The 24,183-nt window shown below is 36.9% G+C and overlaps 1 protein-coding gene across 3 annotated transcripts in view; it reads right to left on the bottom strand.

Moving 5' to 3' along the window:
• The window catches only part of LOC136885854 (pyruvate kinase), a 224,826-nt gene that overhangs the window by 42,825 nt on the left and 157,818 nt on the right, over positions 1–24,183 (bottom strand). For all 3 annotated transcript variants that reach the window (XM_067158557.2, XM_067158551.2, XM_067158550.2), the window contains exon 5: positions 21,915–22,124. In XM_067158557.2, coding sequence (XP_067014658.1) covers positions 21,915–22,124 — 210 coding nt within the window. The remainder of the gene's footprint in view (positions 1–21,914; positions 22,125–24,183) is intronic.

Here is a 24,183-nt window from a genome sequence, read left to right as displayed (position 1 = left end):
CTGTACCCTGTTAGTGATTTCTTCAGATGGTTGGCTATCTGCTGTTACTACACTGTCAAGATAACTGAACTTATGTACTTGTTCCAAATTTGATCCATCTGTCAACTAATAGGCAACACTGTCGTTTTGGACTTTCTTATCCTGACACCAAACTGCTTGAATATCGCATTGCAGTCATTCAGCATTTGTTGTACTTGGCCTCACTATCATCCCATATCACCAAATCATCTACATACACAAGAGCTTTAAACTCAAGGAGTTGAGGCTCTTAACTTTTCATTATTTCATCCATTCATCATCATCATCATCATCGTCCCACACTCCAGTCGCCCAGGGGTGCTTAACAAGCCTCCTCCACTCCTTCTTGTCCTTCCACTTATCCTGCTCCATTACTTCCGCCAAATCCAATCCAGCTTCTCTAATGTCCTTCCAAATCTGATCCATCCACCTTCTTCTCGGTCTGCCAACTGGTCTCTTTCCTTTAACTTCTCTTTTCAATTCCCTTCTTGCTACCAGTTCCTTTCTCATTATATTTACATGTCCGAACCATCTCAGTCTAGCTTTCTGTATGTTCTGTATTAACGGTTCTATATTTAGCACTTCTCTGATTTTAATATTTTGAATTCTATCTCCTCTTGTCTTTTTAACAGATGTTCTTAAAAATTTCATTTCTACTGCTTGGATCTTATTATCTTGTCTCTTATTAGTTACCAGCGTTTCTAGTCCGTATGTTACAACTGGTATGAAATACTGTTTATATAATGACAATTTCGTTCTCTTGGGTACTTTGTCATCCCATAAATGCTCTCTGACTTGATAAAATGTTGTACCTTTACTTAGTCTATTATTAATTTCAGGGTTGATTTCATTACTTCCATTAATAATGCTACCCAGCTATGTAAACTGTTCTACATTCTCGAACTGTTCTCCATCTATGTTCACTTGGCTTCTCTTTTCCTCTTTTCCACAGCGCACGACTACAGTTTTTCTTGTACTAATTACCATTCCAAACTCCTTCAGATTTTCATTCCAAATATCCAGTCTCCTTTGTACATCCTTTTCTCCCTTTCCCCAAACCACCACATCATCTGCAAATACCAAAGCATTCACTTCATCACTACTGATACTCTGTTTTACACGTTTTATGATTTCATCCATCAATATAATAAACAATAATGGTGACAGTGCACTTCCTTGCTTGAGACTTTTTTCTTGTATAAAATGTTTCAGTCACCACTCCCCACGTGTACACTGCTTTTACTCTAATCTTTTTATCTTGTTAATGATTTTGGTACATTCATTTTCTGTAGGCATTCCCAATCATGTTTTCTCGTAACTGTATCATAAGCTTTCTCCAAATCCAAAAATACAAAGATGATTTCCTTGTTCCTTTCCAGATTTTTTCCATTATCGTTCACACTGTAAATATCAAGTCTATTGTTGATCTATTCTGTCTAAAGCCATATTGTTCTTCCTCTAACTGTGTTTCTATTATATCCCTCAGTCTTCTGTCTATGACTTTCTCCATTATTTTTAACCCATGTGATAATAGGGGTTATACCTCTATAATTTTCAAATTTCTTCCTATTCTTCCTTTTTTTTTTTTAAACAGTGGTACAATGCTTCCTCATTGCCAATCTTCAGGTATCCTTTCATCCTTCCATATGGCATCGAGGGCTCTATATAGCCACTGTAGTCCAATGCTTCCTGCTGCCTTAATCATATCAGCATTGAATTAATCTTTTCCACTTGCTTTACCTTTGGTCATTGTTTTCACTGCCCTTTCAAGTTCCAACCATGTTATTGGGTTCTCTTCTTTTTCTCCATCTATGATTTCCATTTTCTTATCTCCTCCTTCCTCCGAGCAGCCATCCTCATTATAAATTTTTTCAAAATACTTTGCCATCACCTTCTGGAGACCCTTTTCGTCATGTACTATGGATCCATCTTCTCTCTCTAATGCCTTTATTCTTTTCGATTTTATTATTCTGTATAATAGTTTCTCTGATTTCCATAACAATGATAAATAAAAGTGGTGATAGTGTGCTGCCTTGTTGTACACTACTATGAATATCCATTTCCAATTTGGACACAACTCTGGCAATTTTCATACAGCATTTTGACTTTATGAACTACTTCACCAGGGAGTTTCCACTGAGAAACGAACATTTATAGCGGGGAATATATTTTGACTGAAAAACAGTTAATTCATCATGCCCATTATCATGATGTGGGTGATTAGTTACACCATCACGCCCATTACTCTTCTGTGAATGACTAAGGAACTTGTCCTGCCCATTATACACTTTCGCGAATGACGAAGGAACTTGTGGCGCCCATTTCGCGTGCATGCCTTCGTGGAAGACGAGTTATCTAGTCCTGCCCATTTTGACATAAATATGTCTTATGGCTGGGAGTCATCTGAAAATTTGCATTACAGAAGTTAGTCACAAAATGTGTGACGGTACTGTAACCCTACCAAACATGCAGGCTATGATGTAAGGTATGGAGCAATGATCAGACAATGGTACCTAGCAACTGTGCAGGCTATGTTTCATGACTGGTAGTCATCTGAAATGAGTAGCCATTGATGGAAGGCCATGGCTGAGAGACATATTTATGATCATTTGATTTTCGCAAAGGGAAAAGAGATTTCTTTTGATTTGCATTTGGTAATTCAAACCATAATTCAATAGTTGCTATTTGCTTTATGCCGCACCGACACAGATAGCACTTATGGTGATGACGGGAGAGGAACGGCCTAGGAGTGGGAATGAAGCGGCCGTGCCTTAAGGTACAGCCTCGCATTGCCTGGAGTGAAAACTGGAAATCATGGAAAACCATCTTCAGGGCTGCCGACAGTGGGATTCAAACCCACTATCTCCTGGATGCGAGCTCACAGCTGCGCGCCCCTAACTGCACGGCCAACTCGCCTAGTATTCAATAGTTGATTTGACTCCTTGCAACTACATTATGATACTATGACACTAAGTAACAACCAATATGCCACTGTTATGAAGTATTACACTATATGAATATGTCATAACAATATAGCAAGAAAAACAGTGAAAGATAAAAGTGGAGTACTGTACATGATGTTACAAAAAGAATTGTAAGAATCTTCAAAATAATTTTTCTTCAGCAAGTCTAATTATAAAAGTACAGAAACCATAATCTTATCTCAAAATCAACATACTTTAAAAGGAAACCTCACAAATTAAAAACTTGGAAACATCTTGATTTTCGAAAAGGTGAATGGCAACTGGACCACATTTGCATGGATAAATTTCACCATTGTTAAATTTAAAATGTCAAAATCCTAAGGGGGGTAGGCTCAGGATCAGATCACTATGTTGCTGAGATCAAAATAAAAAGTAACTGCAAGGGTTAAGAAAAGATCTCCAAATAAAAATAGAAAAAAATTTGACCCTACCACCTTAATAAATAATAGGGAGTACTATAGGAAAACAGAAGGATCTGTCAGCACTAATACATTAGAAGAACTGACCACCAAACTAAAATCAATAGTTCCAACAAATCCTAGGAAAAAACATGAATGGTGGAATGAAGAATGTAACCAGGCAATTGAGAGAAGACACCAAGCTTGGATAAACCAAGCCCAAAAGTCAGACAAATCAAATTTTAAAAAAAAAGAAAAGAAAAAAAGAAAGTCAACCCATAAAATCAGACAAACCAAACATCTCAGAAATATCTTACAAAAGATAGTTTTAACAAAAAAACAATGAGGAGATTATTATAAAGCCTTTGGCAAATACTTTAAAAAATATGAGCCCCCAATATTAATGCTGAGAGATAAATCAGGAAGGTTAGTCCATAGTGATCAAGAAAATGCAGAGATCCTCGCAGATATTCAAACTTTTAAATTGCGATGACCCACTGGAAACGTTGGAAGTAAATACTGACACACCCATTTTAACCACCCCAAATCTAATACACAGTTAAAAAAAATTAGGGGGAACATGTTTTGTAACGTCTGGTATGTGAACGTTAATTTGGTATATGGGGTTCCAATGGTTGTACAGCATACTTTGAGACCATAGCTACTCAGGGTATGTCAAGTGGAAGTTAAACTCTATCTGTAGGCATAGCCAAGCATTAAACTGTCAGGTGACTTCTCAAAACAAAGTGAATAGCGTGCGTCCCTGTGTCGTTGTGAGGTACACAGACTACTGCGGCCATTTGAGAACGTACGTCAACCAGCACGTCCCACGAGACATCTTAACAAGGTTCAAATCGCAAAGGTCATCACTTTGATCTAGGAAGGATGGACTTTTCGTGTTGCTGTGGATCTCAATGTCTCTCCGTCAGTTATTCACCGCTTGTGGAATCGCTACAAGGAGACAGGCCAGTTCATAAGGAGGGTTGGAGGAGATCGTGGACACATGACACCTCCACAGGATGACCGATATATGACGATCTGTGCGTTGTGTCGTCTTTCAGCAACAGCCAGAGAACTGCAACAAGACCTCAGGAGGGTCACCGGAGTCACGGTGTCTGACCAGACAGTAAGGAACAGGTTAAGAGAAGTCTCCTTACAACCCAGACGTTCTGTTTGAGTGCCCCGTTTAACACAGCAACATCGTGCATCTTGCCTTCCGCTTGCCCGTACCCACATCAACTGGCACTTCGCCAATGGAGACACGTTGTTCACAGACTAGTCCAGATTTCCCTTGACACAGTGTGATGAACGTCAATGTGTATGGAGATGCCGTGGTGAGCAGTACATGCCAAATGTTGTCCAGGAAGGCGACCGATTCAGACAAGGTTCTGTGATGGTGGGGGGGTGGCATCAGTATTGATTGCCGTACTGATCTTGTTGTCATCCGCGGTAAGTGCGGGGTACATCGCGCATATACTGCTACAGCATTTGTTGGTTGCTGCATACGGTGTTTGCCCTGAATTCATACTCGTGCACGACAATGTGAGGGCTCATGTAGCGTGCATCACCAGAGCTGTTCTGCGAGAACTGGACATTCAAGAGATGGAATGGCTAGCAGCGAGTCCCAACCTTAATCCCATCGAGCACATGTGGAATAGGCTTGACAGAAGTGTTCGTGGGAGTTCTGTTCTACCACAGACTCTCCAAGACCTCGAACAGGCTCATTGAAGAATGAGACCGAACCACAACGTGACCTCCATCGACTTATACGGAGCATGCCACGTAGGTGCCAAGCTGTGATAAATGCTTGTGGAGGACATACACCATAATGAAGCTCTCCAACTGTGATAAAAATCCACCCTGGAGGACTTATCACTTTGTTTTTGCCTCTATTTGGACATTTCCATTTGTGTTCTGAAAACTAATGCAAATCCATCAATGTTCTTTTGTATACTTCAACGGTAAAGAATAAAGGTTTAGTTGGTAATATACCTAGGTGTGACGTATTGTTTTGTGGAGTATGGCATACGTTCAAAAACATGTTGCCTTAATTTTTTTGAACTGCGTAGATCCCCATTAAAATTACAAGTACAATAGTTCCACGTTTTCAATACAAATTCATTTTATCAAAAGTGAAGAAACTTATTTCCAACTAATTTTAGAATAGGCATGAAATCATGGATTTCTAATTTATTCAAATGACTGTATTTATTTAAATTGTTTTTAATAATAGGGTAAACTTTTGATACTTGTATGCTGGGGTACATATTAATGATATCAAAAGAATGAAGGGAGTGATGGGGCTTGATATTGAATTTATTTAACTTGTTAATTAGATCAGAAATGTTTTTAATGGATATTTTTGGAAATAAATTGATAATTCTTCCTCAGACATTTTTGGATAAATTTAGATATTTTATATAAAGGGGTAGGTCTATAGTTTATGATCGGGCAAATAGGTACGTGTGTATTTTTGGAAGGCTTTTGCAGTAGGAAGACCTGGATCCATAATTATTTTGTTTTTTCTTGGTCTGTAAATAGATATGGGGTGTTCTTTAGGGTCTGGAGTAATCGTTGAATTCTCTGCGTGGGATCCTTTTCGACTATGGAAAATGAACTGCCCGAAAATAAACTGTTTTACTAATGTATTCATTTTTATCTATTATGGCAGTAGTATTACCTTTGCCAGCTTTGGTGACAATAAGATCGTTGTCACAGATTTTCTTGTTAAGTGCATATAATTGTTTTTGTTCGACAAATCTTTGTTATTGTTATGATTAGTGGGATTGATTGAATTTTTTGGAAAGAAAATGTAGTTCAGTTTCTTTTTTAATTCTATTCATAATTCATCTTGTTTACCTATTGTCATTTTGTTAATAGCTAGTTTAGATTCTGTGATCAAGGTAGTGGCCGTGTTAAGCATATTAAGGTTAGGCCAATTATGTTTGGGGCCTTTAGCTAAAATTGAATTTTCATTTATATCTCTTACTGTGTAGATCTTCCAACTATCAATGAAGTAGAATTTGCAATTAAGGAACTATAAGGCATGTGGTGAAGATCTAGTCTTTGCAGGAATATGGAAGAATGCAGGGAAACCAACAATCATAAATCTACATCAGCATGTAACCAAAATGTGTATCACAGAGAAAATATCAGAATATTGGACCTCAGGCATAAGCCATTGATTATTCAAAAAAGGAGAGAAAACTAATCCAGACAATTACAGAGGAATAACCCTTTAGGACGGCACTCACAAAATTTTCTCCCGCATAATTTACAATAGGATAAAAAACATACTGGAACCACAACTTGGGGAATACCAAGGAGGATTTTGCCCATACATAAGTTACCCAGACCAAATTCTCAGCCTGAAACTAATAATGGAATATTACAAATGCAGAAATAAACAGTTGTTTACTTTATTCATAGATTTCAAAAAGGCTTATGGTAGTATACACAGACCCACTCTTAAAAATCCTCAGATCATATGGCCTAAATTAACAAAAGTTACTGAACTAACTTTAACCAACACGATTTCAAAAGTAAAGTTCAGGGGAGAAATGTCAAATGCTTTATAAATAAATATAGGCCTCAGACAAGGCGACGGATTATCTCCACTGCTTTTCAATTTGGCTCTAGATTACATAATGAAAATTTGGCAAAAAGAAAACCCACCTAAAATCAAAACTGGAGATAAAACCCTCAATAAGGACAAACTGCCTAGGGTTTGCAGATTTAGCTCTCTTAGCCCTTGACATGGAAGAAGTCCGTTCAGATCACCAGTCTCCCGAAAATCGCATTAAAATATCCTTTGAGAAAACGTGAGATCATGCCAATGAAATCCCTTAACATTAAAGAAAGTCATCATAAATGATCAAAAAATCAGCAAAGTCCTACAATTTAAATACCCTGGAGAAATCATTATGCACAACTTAAGCGAGAAAGCAACATGGATAAATAGAACCAACAAAATGAGAAATGCACAAATTCTAACCTGGTCAACTTATAACAAAAAATGTTTGTCAATACACACTAAGGTCCAACACTACAAAACTGTAACTTTGCCCGAAGCCACTTACGCTTGCGAAACCTTGTTCCAAATTAAAAAAAAACACAACAAAACAAGAACAACTGATCAGCTTCTCAAAACTGAAAGAAGAATTATCAGAACTTGTATAAATAAAAAGTACCAGGTTGAAGGAGACTGGAGAATCCTCCCCAATGAAACTGCCTATCGAGAGATTAACCCAGTTACCAGCACGATGAAAAAGAAAATCTCTTATTTCTTTCACATCTTACAATTACCAGAAAACAGGATTTTTATAACAACTAGTGATGAGAAATCTGAGAAAGACAGAAATTCAAGAGGATCTCAAAATAGTTTGATTAAAAATTACAGATGCAGAGAACAAGAATAAAATTACCACCCTTCTTAAGAATCACAAATTTTCAACTGAAATGATGCACAGAAGGCCTCTAGAGATTCCAGACGAATTAAGAACACTGCGATTAGAACGAATGAATAAGTACTGGGCAGATAAGAAGAATCAAACAGTACAACCTTCAAAGAAAAAGTGTACATAGAAGACTCAAGTGGTCCAATGTTGCCACTGAAGTTGTTGTTAATAATAATAATAATAATAATAATAATAATAATAATAATAATAATAATAATAATAATAATAATAATAATAATAATAATAGGTAGAAGTAGAGCTGCTTGGTTGACCTTGCAGGGCTCATTCTTGTCACATGACGATAGAAAGCAATCCTCCTCTTGAATGGGTTAATAATGTTATTAAGATCTAAAGAATCTGTTTTGATTCGTTGACATCCGTAAGTGCACATTGAAGGTTGATGTTGTCCCTTGTTTCTGTCTAGTATGTAGAGGGCAAGACCAATAGAAAGAGTCTGTGGAGAATGGCAATGTACTCACGCTGGAGGGGGGGGTTTGTAGTATGTATGAAGACATGAATGAGCTTAGGTTTAGTTCTGAGACCAGTGTATTAGTATTGAATTTTGTGTTTCTAATTGCCCTGTGCATTTAAAACTAGTACCTTGTAGAAGGCCATCTTGATCAAGAAATCTGAAACTCATTTTGGAAAGTGTGGACATTTTGACAGATGTCACTACTATTACCTTATGTTGTGCCCTCTGAGGTGAAGAACTACTGTATTAGTTTTTAAAGTAATTTTGTATGTCAGGGTTTCCTAAACTGAATATTCTTGTTCCCTTGGTTACAAGAGGACAAAGGACTCCCTATCTCACCAGCAATAAAGATAGTAATTGCATCTCTTCATTTCAGGCGAGTATTATGAATTTTAATTATTATTATTATTATTATTATTATTATTATTATTATTATTAGGTTTCATTAATTGGAAGCTTGTTACAATTTCATAAGTTACCAACTTCTAACTAAAAACCAGGGTTGGGGAAAAACTAGGTTTAAAAAACAAATTCCTGGTTCTTTTGGTTAAAACAGTTTTCTTTTTTAACCACTCTTTCTGCAGTGATGATGTTAGATTATAATCATCATCATCTACAGTATATGGTAGAAAAAAAATACTTCTGCTTTTCATATTAATATAATAATGCTGTGCAACAATATTGTAATGGAAAATAATGTTAATAATCATGTTAAACATTAGCCGTACTTACAATATTGTCTAAATTTGATCAACACAAGAAGCAGAAACACAAAAGCAAGCAGTCGCTGTGCTGCAACAAGCACCATGAGGCATCATAGCAGCAGTCAAAGGGGTTAAGTAAAGCACATCAATATGATCACTGGACAGCATAAGAACAAACAACACACTCACGCAAATTATTTTGTTACAGCACCAACACAAAGGTTGTCATAAAGGATAATGCATCAACATCCAGTTTCTCAGATTTGAAGTCCCTTTTGACCATGCTCCAAAAAAACGAACAACTCCCAAGCAACACGTCAACTCGTCAATTCAAGACTAGTTAGGGGAAACAACCAACAAGATGTACCTAGCCGTCCAAAATCAATAGATCATTGCAGCAAGTATCAAATTACACGAGACTTAGAACATTTCTCACTATTTCAATACGAACATGAAGACTTTTAAGCCTCAGATACTATTTAATTTTAACAGGGTTTATGACATACGAACATGAAGACTTTTAAGCCTCAGATACTATTGAATTTTAACAGGGTTTATGACAATTTTTTTTTGCTATGGGCTTTATGTCGCACCAACACAGATAGGTCTTATGGCGACGATGGGATAGGAAAGGTCTAGGAGTTGGAAGGAAGCGGCCGTGGCCTTAATTAAGGTACAGCCCCAGCATTTGTCTGGTGTGAAAATGGGAAACCACGGAAAACCATCTTCAGGGCTGCCAATAGTGGGATTCAAACCTACTATCTCCCGGATGCAAGCTCACAGCCGCGCGCCTCTACGCGTACGGCCAACTCGCCCGGTATGACAAATTTTAATCGGCACAATACAATAGCTCATTAACAATTTAGTTAGTAAAAATGAAGAAATTTATGAAAATTTTAGCCAAATCTTTTCATTGTTGTTGGAATTGACCATGTTTAGGACATCAGTGTTAATAGAATTAATGTTTATTCCAATTTTAACACTTATTTTAAATGTTAATCTGTTTATTGTGTTCACAAATGTCTTTCTGTTAATGTATTTTACTGCTTAATATTAAGATTACTGCTTAATATTAAGATTATATTTAAGTACAAATTAGTTATAAGTTAATAATGTTATGTTTTAACCTTGAGAAAAGTTATAAAGGCTGAGGATGCTCGGAAGTCGAGCAGAACATGTCCCTGTTAATGTAGTGTTATAGTATAATGATTTTCTAGCGACAAAAAACAATTATGTATTGAATAGGTGGAAAACAAAAATAAATATTGTATGCAAATTCTAGCGAGTTTCAATACGGGTCTACACAGTTACATGCAATGCCAAATCTAGGGAAGTCGAGTGGTTCTCTATGTTTAGCAAGTGTTAGTGGTGTGGAAATTATGATATTAATTTCAGCTTTAGTGATAGGCTGAAAGAGACATTTCATCTCCAAGATTCCATCCAGCCAGTGATTAGTGTTGGGCGAGAAAATAGGTGTTACGAAAGATGTAAGAATAATGTGTGCTGCCTGCGGAAATGTGCCCTTGTGTTTTAACCTGTTTCAAGGTATACCAAACTAAACTCAACATGTAAAGGTAAGATACAAATACATTTTATTAGTATTTCAAGAAAAATATTTTTTCCGAAACATTCAGTAAAATACATGTAAATTTGATCAAAATAATTTGCAATAAATCTATGTCCATAACGAGGATTTTCTGCTTGACGACAATTTATCGTCCAGAAGAGAGGAACAGATTAATCAGTTATAATCAAATGTCTTTATATTAACGAGTAAATATACAATGTATTTTATTATTAGATCGAATTAAGACCAATCAGCTGAAGTGACGTTAAATGAAGTGTTTAAAAAATACAAAAGATTTTTGTGAACACAGAAAGAAATTAAGCATTATCATTGGGATTAAGCACTTAGAATAAAAGCACTATGGTGGTTTAGAGGCCTTTTCAGTTCCCAGTCTGTTCTGAAACTTTCAATGAACTAAACTGAAAGAAAAACATTTCTAAACTAGCTGAAGGTGCTTGAGCAAACGTTCGTTGATAAATGGTAAATACATTAGGATAAAGGCTTTTAATTGCACTTTTTTTTGGCTCTTCCACCATTCATAAGCTGATACTTGAGACAGCAAGCATTTTCTGAAGTGATTCTTGAAATGGTGGGGACTGTGCCTGGGCACTATCAGTGGTAGGCTAGATATATATTTTTAGGTTGGAAAATCAAGTTCAATTTCTTCTTATCTTAGTTGAACTATTTCAATGTTACTGATTTGCTTTGCACCAAGCACATACCAATAAGAAAAAAGAAAAAAAATGAGCAGAAAGATTAAGCCAGGTTATATCTATTTTACAAATTCCTTTGAACATTTTGACCTTAAATCACATCAATTGTGTGTTTATTAAAAGTAGTTTCCAGAAATACAGAGCGTAAATAATGGAATGTAAGTCTTTACTTTATACATACCTGCCAACTTTACAAAACCAAAAATCAGGAGATTTTGGTATGAAAATCAGGAAAAACCAGGAGAAACAATTGATCAAAACTGCTTATTCTACATGTCTTGCACAATAGAGTACTACAATATATTTATAATACTTATTGTCTCAAAGCCCGATTTGCGCTATAGGCTACAAGGCTAAAAATTACACATCTTTATTCCCTCACAGAAAGTATGTGAGTGAGATATGACCGGTCCCTGATAAGCCTGCTGAAAATAGTATGAATGCATGTGTGAATCAGTCATGCACTTAGATGCCATTAAGCTACTTAGCAAATGCATAGATTAATATATCGCACCAAGTGCACGTGCGATTATGCAAAGCGCAAGGCTATTTGGATCAAATAACTAGCTGATGAACCCGTGCTTCGCTACGGAATTCTCAGAAAGACTGTCCTTATAGTTTTCCCAACTAAAGTCAACATAGGTCATTGCAATGACGCCAGTATGAATGTTGCGATAAAAAGCAATGTTGTCATATGAAATATTTGATAAAATGAAAACAGCACATTTTCTCACTTTTAGCGAAAGGTACTACGGTGTCGTTCTTAACAGTTCAAAAGTTTCAGAGCTAGAATGACCAGGCTGCAGACAGCCGCGAATACTCCTGTGTAGGTAATCATTCCGTTTAAGTGTGCACACTGCTCATTCCAATCACTGCCTCAGAGTAGTGATTGAATAGCTGGAATACTATGCTAATCCAGTGTGTTATGTACCAGTAGTATCAGAAAATTTGTGAACAAGAGGAATGGCATGCTAAAGAAGAGAGAGATCTAACTCCCTACTCCCCAGCTACTTCCCGCCAATATTCAGGCTGGCTGTTATACTCAATACGCAGCAGTAATCCTATCTATCGGAGATAAATAGCAGCAGAATACACAAAGCATATCACAAAAAACAATGGTCAATGTAATGTTATTGCTGATCAATTTTATGAGCTTTCTATATTGGAGGCCATCACACTTAGTTTTCTTCCAAATCTGTGATTTAGAGCATCTAATGTCAAGTGAGTCCTCCTTTCTTTCATGACAACCTCATGTGTTATTTAAGCAATTGTTCCTTCATGAATTTTTTCTCATTCTTATTCTTCACAATTTAATCACCATCACCACCAATATTATTGTAGTTGGTACGGTAAAACTTAATAACACAAATAATCATTACAAGATATTAGAATCATTCCGTATTGACGGTTTTCACTTTACAATGGCGAAAAATGAAAGTATCCTCCTATTCAATACATCATATATTCCGTCATTAGACGGAGTAAACAAGTTCAGACATGTTTCGGCTCGTTTGAGCCATCTTCAGTGAAAAAATTAGGGGGGTTGGAATAATTTACATAATATGAGTTGAAAAAATGCTAAAAAACATAATGAAAGCGCAAATGAAAAAACAAACAAAAGAGAGCCTAGACGGAAACAAAATAGCACAAATATACAATATTTACATCAAAATGCAGAGCAAAAAACAACTTATTGCAACAAAATTCAGTGAAACTGGAGTTAATTTGAAATAATAATTGATACTAAAAAACTGCGTTAACCTAAGAAACAAGGGAATGAGAAAACAAATGATGCAGATGGAAATGAATAATGGTAGCACATGGTGAGGTTGTGGACCTCATAGTTTACAAATTATTAGTTTATAAAAACGACAAAACAGTTTGAAATCGCTGTCAAAATCCTAGTGGAAACCCATCACATCAAAATGGTCAGGAGGAGAGCGGGAGCAAACATTTTGAGAGAAACCAAGCCTGAATTAACCTGCAGGCGAAAAGCCTGTGATAAGGAGAAAAAACACCTTAAATTTAAGGCTTCAGAAATAGCAGCATTCTTAATATCTTCTCAAACTAGCGGTCCCTTTCTTCTTCTCATATTTTTTATATGCGGCCCTTCCGACCCCTCTACAATAAGGCAAAACACCAGCCAACATTATGAAACAATAATGAAGAAAGGGACCGCTAGTTTGAGAAGATATTAAGAATGCTGCTATTTCTGAAGCCTTAAATTTAAGGTGTTTTTTCTCCTTATCACAGGCTTTTCGCCTGCAGGTTAATTCAGGCTTGGTTTCTCTCAAAATGTTTGCTCCCGCTCTCCTCCTGACCATTTTGATGTGATGGGTTTCCACTAGGATTTTGACAGCGATTTCAAACTGTTTTGTCGTTTTTATAAACTAATAATTTGTAAACTATGAGGTCCACAACCTCACCGTGTGCTACCATTATTCATTTCCATCTGCATCATTTGTTTTCTCATTCCCTTGTTTCTTAGGTTAACGCAGTTTTTTAGTATCAATTATTATTTCAAATTAACTCCAGTTTCACTGAATTTTGTTGCAATAAGTTGTTTTTTGCTCTGCATTTTGATGTAAATATTGTATATTTGTGCTATTTTGTTTCCGTCTAGGCTCTCTTTTGTTTGTTTTTTCATTTGCGCTTTCATTATGTTTTTTAGCATTTTTTCAACTCATATTATGTAAATTATTCCAACCCCCCTAATTTTTTCACTGAAGATGGCTCAAACGAGCCGAAACATGTCTGAACTTGTTTACTCCGTCTAATGACGGAATATATGATGTATTGAATAGGAGGATACTTTCATTTTTCGCCATTGTAAAGTAAACACAAATAATCGGAAATTGTATTCTCTGTAACTTTTGTTATGTAGTACTTTTCAATATGACCAGTAAGATAGGTAATTAAAAATTAAATTTTTGGCACCTTCCCCTAAACTACCATTTTGAACAGAGTGAATAAAATTATTTATAGCGTAGACTGTAGTTCCTTATTCTGCGACTTTATATAAAATTCTGTTCACCCATTTTCACGTATCCCGGCGCTGACATGGACTTAGCAAAAAATCCGAATCCATGAATATCTCTATCATCATAGCCGGTACGGTAAAAATGTTCAAGACGTAAATGATAGGAAATTTTATAATATATAACTTTAGTTATGTAGTATTTATCGATAGGGCTAATAATAACATAAATATTTGAGAATTAAATTTTCGGCCTTCCCCTAAACTACCATTTCACTCAGCGTGAATAAAATTATTTATGGCCTAGATTGTAGCGACTTATTCCCCGACGGTATATACCGATTTTCATTAAATTCTCTTCAGCCGTTTTCTCGTGATGAGCGTGCGTACGCACGTACGTACAGACAGACAGAAATTACGGAAAATTAAAACGTGCATATCCCCTTGTTACTATGGATGGTCGCGACCGGTACGCAAATATCATTCTTTTTAAATTCTGAGTAATGTACGGACAAAACTCTTGTTTTATTTATATTGAGATAAATAAAAATTAGTCTGAATTGTCTCTAAATGGCTCGTAAAATCTCTAGAAAAGTCACTAATCTGTCACTAAATTACTAAGAAACACTCAATATCTAGCGACGAGTCTCTAGAATCGACCAGACTGATGTGAACGAACACCAACATAGAACGCGAGAACGAGAGATTGACAATCGATACACGCGTCGCGATATAAAGGTTTCAATAAACATCGTACATTCGCGAACATTTCTCGCATTCATAAACGTCGATGTTTCGTTTGAAAGCGGCCAATGAGTGAAGGACTTCCGGCCACTGGCGTAAAAAAGCTGAAACGGCGGGATTTGAAAATAAATGTTTGAAGTTCACCAAAAAATAAGCTAAAATCGGGAGAAATAATAGAATAATCGGGAGGCGGGAAAAACTGTCGAAAATCGGGAGTCTCCCGCCTAAATCGGGAAAGTTGGTAGGTATGTTTATATCACGAGTCTCAAAGACAGGCTTCAAAATGGAAATCATGAAAAATTCTTCTTAAAAATGACATTGGTAACTTTTGCTTGCATATTACTATCAATTCTGTCCCTAAGAAATGTAGACCAACCTTTAAGTAAGTAACCAGACAATCAACTGAACTGTTCGAACAGGTTTCAGCTAGCGTGATAAGTTTTGGAGCACCTGACTGTTTGAGGAGAATTTGCAGAATAGATATTTTGAAAATATTTGACAGCACTGAGAACATGTTCCTTCAGGATTGAAAACTGACAGTTACTCGCTAAGGGATTCAAAAGATGGACTGAACAGACATGTCTTCCCTGTTTTCCAACAAGTGCTGCATGGCGAGACATTATCTATATAATCATATCACGAATGAACGCGCAAAACATTTCAACTCTCTTTTACATTCTTGATGCTGCTTGATATTTCTAGAATATTTCTAGATGCCATCTCTGCCAGGTTATCTGACGTATGTGGATTTCCTGATATATCCACAGTATCTACCAAACAAGTATCCCCTGTTGTTAAACACTACTTTTTTTATTTAATTCGTGTCAGAGTGTTGAAAAAACTTAAAATATAAATAAGGTATTATATACAAACAAAACAAAGTACATTTTATGTCACAAAACATGTTTCACACAATGTCCATTCCAGAAATGTTGAAAGATGATTCTTAGGTCCTTTTCAGGACCACAGTTGTCGATTATGTCCATGAACATCGAAGGAATGTCCCTTGTAAAAGAAGAACTGTTGCAGAACACTACTGGTTCATTATGGACATTTGATCATCCACCGAATCCTACCCGACAACTACTGAACATTGTTCAACATTGAAGAACACTTCTTTCTTTCTTTCTTTCTTGTAAACAATGTCCAGTAAATAACCTCTAATTTCAATTCTATTTGGGGATTCATAGTGAGGACATAGTTGTTGCAGTAGCTGGAGAACTTCATGGTATTCCACACTGCAAAATGCATTAGTAGCATATACAGTGACAATCAAAGAAGGGTTTACAGCAAACTCGAACAAGGCACTTAGCAAGCTGACGGGGAGAAAAAGCTGCATTCCCCCACTGAAAGGACAAATAAGGAGTTACCTGATGGAGGACAACTTCTTTGCACCAACCTCTGTCCGGTAAGAGTAGGTCATTAATCAAGTTCTGTACTTGTGAGACACGATTTACTTGATGCACTCGGTAGTTCAGATTATAAAAAGCACAGTAACAACTATCCATCATGGTAAAATTAGACAACTGAGCATGAAGTGTTTATTGTTGAAACATACCTTTCAAAACAGAAATAGTATGATAGGTGGTGGGTGATGTGTGGAAGAGTTGCAAACAATTTCCGGAAAATTTGACACCATCAAAACCATATGTCAGTGCTTTGTTTGAAAAGCAGTGCAGAACTGGATCCATCTTAAATAGATAAAGACTTTATAAAAAGAGGGATCTTAACTGATGAAAACACTGAAGATATGCAAGCCAGACTTCAGGTTAGCCTTCGTTAACCTAACCGACGTTTAGCACAGGTGTGTGGTACCGAGCCCACCTGTGTTGAGAGGGCTTATAATTCTGACATTTTTTTCCCCTATAAGGGTTCCATAACATACAAGTTAAATATTGCAAATCCTGTCGTTCGAGTTAATTTCTGCCAAGGGGTGCATGTCTGAAGATTTAGATTCTGCACTTTTGATCACACCTGATAAAGCTTGGTTTCACCTCAGTAGGTACAGTAACTTTTAGAACACACTACATTGGAACACTGAAAATCCCCACATGATATACTAGGTACCTGTTCACAACAAGAAGGTCAGGGTTTGGAGTGCAGTTAGTGGACGACGAATAATAGGGAACATGCATGATCCGGGGTTTTAATTAAAAATATGCTAATCTGATTCAAAATTTCATGCAGAATTCAAAAATGTGATCAGAATGTACAAATAATAACTCCAAACGTGATAAAAATCTACGAAAATGTCACGTCACGCAAGCACGCGATCTCATTGGTCTGACGTCATCGTACAGGTTGACTGAATTAGCAGACGAAATAACACATAGTGTGCTGTGAGAAGCAGGATACACTTCGCGTATTTCTACTTTACGTTAGTGTCTAGTATGGTTAAATTCGAGGTCTATACATTGGATAATAATCTGAGTGGTATATTTTAGACTTAAAATGAATCCTGCGCAGACAGTGAGGCAGAAAACTTATAAATGGTGTAGAGTTCCGATGTGCAATAGCACATCGCATACCATACCAAACAAATTGTTTATAAATGTTCCAAAGACACTAAAACTAAGAAGAAATGGATTTTGGCGAGCCGGAGAAATGCTGGTGATATATCGGAAAAGTCTACAGTTTATTTTTTTGAATATTTTAACGTAAGATGAATTTGTTTGAATTTTCAAATCACTTTTCCATGTCAGCTGTTCTAGTGGTAAAACTTTAAATTTTAATGTATGATGCTTTATTTAAATGCTTCAATTACATCTTGGAATATGAAAGTAATAAACAGTGCATTAAATAATGCTGATTATTTAAGTATTTTCCAAACCTAACCTATGTTTTGGGTGATCCATGTCAAGATAATAAATCAAAGGGGTTATGAACCATTTTGACAGCTCTAATTCTACCCATATATCTTGGCATGGGACAGTTATGTATGTCTTTATTGAAGAGCTTGGTAAAGAAATTTAGGCTATATCTAAATACTCTATAATGTAACAAAGAATAGGCGTGTACATTATGAAAGGAAACAACGTGAATTTAACAAATGTATAACTCTACACAAAACCAATGCTTGTCTGTTGGGGTCTTATAAGTTAACAATGCTCAATTATAATAATTATCATAATATTAATGAAATAAATAACATAATTGCACACAGGTGAAAATAGTGATGTAGGTGTTTAAAATATTATCCAACTTAGCCTAAGTTTTAGGTTATACAAGCCAAGTCAATAAACCGAAGGGTAAAAATACCGCGCGAGTTGGCCGTGCGGTTAGGAGCGCGCAGCTGTGAGCTCGCATCCGGGAGATAGTGGGTTTTGAACCCCACTGCCGGCATCCCTGAAGATGGTTTTCCGTGGTTTCCCATTTTCACACCGGGCAAATGCTGAGGCTGTACCTAAGGCCACGGCCGCTTTGTTCCCATTCCTATGCCTTTCCTGTCCCATCGTCGCCATAAGACCTATATGTGACGGTGTGACGTAAAGCAAAAAAAGAAAGTAAAAGTCACAGCACCCAAAGACATTCCTGTATTGAGCGACTAAAATGTCACCAGGACACTTTTCTTTCCTGATATGTTCAGCTTGTTAAAAGCCAAATGTAATTAATGTTATTGGCTTCACGCCCCTCTAACTACTTCTACGATTTTCGGAGACGCCGATGTGCAGGAATTTAGTCCTGCAGGAGTTCTTTTACGTGCCAGTAAATCTACCGACACGAGGCTGACGTATTTGAGCACCTTCAATACCACCGGACTGAACCAAGTTGGGGTCAGAAGGCCAGCACCTCAACAGTCTGAACCACTCAGCCCGACTTGTGAAAACTAGATGAAGTCATATTTATCTTTATCATGTTTAACTTTTTCCCTCCACAAAGATATTTAATTCTCTTTCATGGGCCCCGGAAGTGGGTAGGCCAGTTGTCCCAACCATAAATATATATTTTTTGGGGAATGATAGATTATAGCCCTATAGTACTATGATCTTTCTTTCTTTCCTTCTTTCTTTCTTAATCAGTTTATCCTTCAAGGTTGGTTTTCTCTCGGACTCAGCGAGGGATTTCACCTTTACCACTTCAAGGGCAGTGTCCTGGAACGTTGAGACTTTGAGTATGGTGATGAAACTGGTGAGGAGGGCCATTACCTCGCTCAGGCGGCCTCACCTGTTATGCTCAACAGGGGCCTTGTTGGAGGATGGGAGGATCGGAAGGGATAGACAAGGAAGAGGGAAGGAAACGGCCGTGGCCTTAGGTGCCTGGAGGAGAAGTAGGAAAATACGAAAAACCACTTCGAGGATGGCTGAGGTGGGATTCGAAACCCTTCTACTCAGTTGACCTCCCGAGGCTGAGTAGACCCCGTTCCAGTCCTCGTACTATTTGTTTTCAACTTTCATGGCAGAGCCGGGAATCGAAACCGGGCCTCCGGGAGTGGCACACATTAACCACTACACCACAGAAGCGGACTAGTACTATAATGCTACCTATATGTTTATGTTAGTGCTGAAATCCGATTTCTTACTTTACTAATGCTGAAAGACCGAAAATGTAATGTTATTCTTTAATAGGGGAATCAGTCTAGAAGGAAATTTTGAAAGTGATGTGATATCTATCCAGATTCGTTGTCATCCTAATACTATGGGTTACAGTACATTGCACGAATATAAAAGACGCCACTTACAAACTTGCTTGTTATCCGCGAATTTCTGCGGCCACAAAAATCACTATTTTTCAAGAATGATGACATCTACACATGGTAGATTGTCTGACTGTGCAGTTTCGAACCTTTCTTCTGTCATTTCGAAGTTACTCGCGATCATGAATAATAAACAATCGGCTTTTAGCAACGGCTGATGCACAACGGCTGGTAGAGCTCCATGCGGTACTGGATCGTGACGTCACAGCGCGCCGCTTACGTCAGAGGCCGTTTCACTCGCCTTGCGGAAAGGTACTATTAAACATTTTTTTAATGGTAGAAAACAAGGCAACATACCGCAATGTAATACGTTTACGTACTATTGCATTGGTGTACTTTTCAAAAAAAATATTTTTGAAAATTATGCATGTTCCCAATTGCGCCCATATGAAACAATGACCTCCAAATGATACCTGGACACACATTTGCATCCCTTCCTAGAGAGAGTTTTTTTTTTTGCGATTGGCTTTACAATGCACCAACATGGATAGCCATTATGGAGACGATGGGATAGGAAAGGTCTAGGAGTGGGGAGGAAGTGGCTCTGGTCTAAATTAAGGTACAGTTCCAGCATTTGCCTGGTGTGAAAATGGGAAACCACGTAAAACCATCTTCATGGCTGCCGACAGTGGGGTTGGAACCCACTATCTCCCAAATGCAAGCTCACAGCTGCGTGCCCCTAACCACATGGCCAACTCACTCGGTGCATGTAATTCTATGGCTACAATAATTAGTGTGTTCGGTGACCAGATTAGGAGATTATGACTAGCTCGTTTTCTAGATCTTGGTACGTGGGACTTATTTATGGGGAAATTTGAAACAAAGCTTATCGGAACAACACACACACAGCTGAGGCCCTAAAAAACAATTAAGTGAAATCTGGAAGGCCAATTAAGGCATGTGTCAAAGAATTTCCTTTGAAGATGCCATGTCTGAATAAACTAAAATGGAAATCATTTTTCAGCAGCTGCTATGACAGCAAGGGAAGAACAGGAAAATCACCACCTGCTTTTCATTTCTTTCCTATTTATGCTAATAAGGCTTTTCTTGAATTCCTTTTTGTTGAAAAGAACCATCAGCTGACTCCAATGGGAAGGGCCGGTAGGATTCTGGGGGAACTCACTGGTTCACTATGTGCGCCTCATTGGAGTTTTTACCATTAAACTCTTCTTTGGTGGTCACTGTACATATTGAGCTACTTGGAAACCTAACAAATGTTTTCTTCTTATATGGTTTTTACAACAAATCCAATGAAGATTAAGTTGAAGACAGTCTTTTTCTTGCTTGGAAGGTGTTCTGATCTGGTAATATTCCAGTGCCGCTTCTTAAGTGAGACAGTGTCTGGAGGAAATCGAAGGAAAAATATATAGTTATATCTCCTGGAGTAGATTCAAGGATGATAAAAAACACTTAAATTTTTGTTAAAATTTGCGTGTTCCTGGAATATGAGTAAAAGACCCAAAATGGCCAAATATAACATTTTAATAGAACACACAAAAAAACTTACTAAATATTTTTAGCACCTTGCTTTTCATGCAGTTAGTGTTTTCTATTAGAAGTTAAAATTGCATGGTAGAAACAAGGAAAAATTGTTGAAGAGGTAGATGTTAACTTATGATTTATTGTGAGAAAACCGAAGAACCACTACTGCTAAACAATAGACCAAAGTTAAATTAATATTGTACCTTCATCATTACTGTCGGCTTCTTTGCATTTTTCTCTGAATCTTCATTTTTTGTACTTTCCTTCCAATTCATATCCACATTTCTTATACTTAGCTCTATGGCCTTTTCTGCTATCATTTCATACCTCATCGAAAGAGAGCCAAAGTTTTTTCCTTACCACTCATCTTACTGAACTCGTTCAAAATCAGACCACAACACAAGCAACAAGGAAATTAACTAGTTCAACTGACAGTGGCTAGATACTGGTCCAACAATGGACAAGAGCTATTCAGTGAACTGTTACAATAGTTACATAAAGCCATTGTTGCTCCAGAATGGGAAAGTAGTAAAAATAGAAGGAATAACAAATTTTAAAAACACAGAGGTTTAATAAATGCAACTGGTTTAAACCATGATATAAAATTTGGTTCAGATCAAAGAGGTTTGAACCAAACTACCCTGTTAAAAACCATTACAAATCAACAATGTAATAATGTAAAAAATGGAAGTAAAGTGTACATACCCATAACTTCACGAATTTCTCGGAGAGCATCAGCATTACGAATGAAAGATGCAAATACCATATCCACTTCTTGTTCAACACCAAACTGTAAATCTAATCTGTCCTTCTCAGATACAGCAGGCAAGTCCACAGGAACACCTGGCAAGTTAACACCTTTCCTGCTTCCCAGAGTACCTCCATTTTCCACAGTACATGTTATTGAATTTGGCCCTAAAAGAGATTCATTATGAAGGCCAGATTAATAAAACTAAACCATGATAAAAAGTACAATAATTGTATTATATAAATAAATGACTCCACATATTTCCATACATGTTTTCACAAGAGAGTTTTCTGCCACAGATACTGTAGTCATCAGAAACAGACTCTTTGATAGAAACAATTTAGTTTCTGTGTTTGTTGCCAGCACAGTAATTAGAAAGGCTCTGTTGTAGAATATGATCATACAGAATCTTTATTGTAACTGAGACTTTTATATGTTTTAGAATGGAATATTTTACTGCTGTTAAAAAACACAGTTGTAACTGAAACTATCACCCAGTAAAATAAAAATGGAATCTTACGTACATGTAAACAAATTAATTTGTTACTCTATCAATGCTGAAAGCTATGGTCTACAAATTATGGGATTATTCTGAAGCTGTTAAATGTACGGTCACTAACTGTTTGTAAGTCAAGTAATATACAGAAAGATAGGAACATGAACACAACACGACAGTTTTCACTGTTTATTATTGTGATGAATTTTCAGAAAGCTGACTGGGATAACTTCACCAAGAGTCTAGATGAAGTGATCTTGAACACTGATCCAAGTCCAGAATCATATAAGTTCACTGATGCTATCAAGAAATGTTCACGCAAGTCAATCCCAAGTGGCTGCAGAACACAGTACATACAAGGTTTAGATCCTTGTGCAAGAAAAAGATCTGGAAAAGTACATTTCGCTTTTTGAAGTGGATCCTTTTAGTGAAAAAACAATACAGGCTGGCAATAAACTGATAGAGACTGTTGGTAAATTGAAAAGGGGACATTGGATTAATTTGATGGAAGACTTGGATATTACATGTTATAATTCTCATTTCCTACATCATCCTCAAATTCATTTGTAATTTTTTTTAAAACCAAACCACAAATAAGAACAATCAGGATCTTGATTTTTTTATCTTTCAGATTGGTGAGATTTAGGCTGAAGATGTCCTTAAATAAAGGGCAAAACATGTCCCTATAATTTAAAATCACTTTTTATGTATTGAATAGGTGGAATAAATAAACATTAATATTTCTTAGACTTGGATATGTCACAGAGCAGCATGAACACCTGGAGACTACTAAAACGTTTGAATAATGACCCCACTAAGGCATCTGTTCATTATAATGTATCCCCAAATGAAATCACCCATCAGCTCTTGTTGAATGGCAAAGTTAAACGCAGAGCTAGACCACCAAAATTTGTAAGGAACATTGAAGATGAAACTTGTGAAATATCCAAATCTTTTTTTTTGGAGAGCTGGAAAACGCCATCAAGATGTGTAAGAACAGAAAAGCACCTGGTCTAGACGACATTCTTATAGAGCAAATTAAACATTTTGGAAATGCTACAAAAGAATGGATACTCCAACTCTTTAATAACTGCCTGGAGCGCTGTCACATACCAAAAATCTGGAGGTAGGCCAGAGTAGTTGCTATCCTTAAACCCGGCAAGGACCCTAATGACCCTAAGAACTTTCGACCGATCTCCCTTTTGTGTCACTTCTACAAGATCTTTGAAAGAATGCTTCTTAATCGTCTTGCACCATCTGTGGAGCCTTTGTTAATCCCAGAGCAAGCTGGTTTTAGGCCAGGCATGAACTGTACTGCACAAGTAGTTAGTGGCTTTACGTTGCACCGACACAGATAGGTCTTATAGCGTGCACAAGTAGTAAACCTAACACAGTATATAGAAGATGGTTTTCAATCCCAAAAAATCACACGAGTAGCGTTTGTAGACCTTTCTTGTGCCTATGACACTGTACAACATCAAATCATGTTACAAAAAATGTATAGCCTTACAAAGGATTTCAAGCTTACCAGAATTGTTGCTGCCCTTTTACAGAACCAACGATTCTTTGTTGACTTTCAGGGTCAGCGAAGTCGATGGAGAACACAAAAGAATGGTCTTCCTCAAGGAAGTGTGCTAGCTCCCTTACTTTTCAATATATATATATATATATATATATATATATATATATACACACACCAACGACCAGCCACATCCACCTCATACTAAAAG

The sequence above is a fragment of the Anabrus simplex genome, chromosome 1 (genome assembly GCF_040414725.1).
Source record: "Anabrus simplex isolate iqAnaSimp1 chromosome 1, ASM4041472v1, whole genome shotgun sequence".
Lineage (NCBI taxonomy): Eukaryota > Metazoa > Arthropoda > Insecta > Orthoptera > Tettigoniidae > Anabrus > Anabrus simplex.
This window is presented reverse-complemented; position numbering and strand designations above follow the sequence as displayed.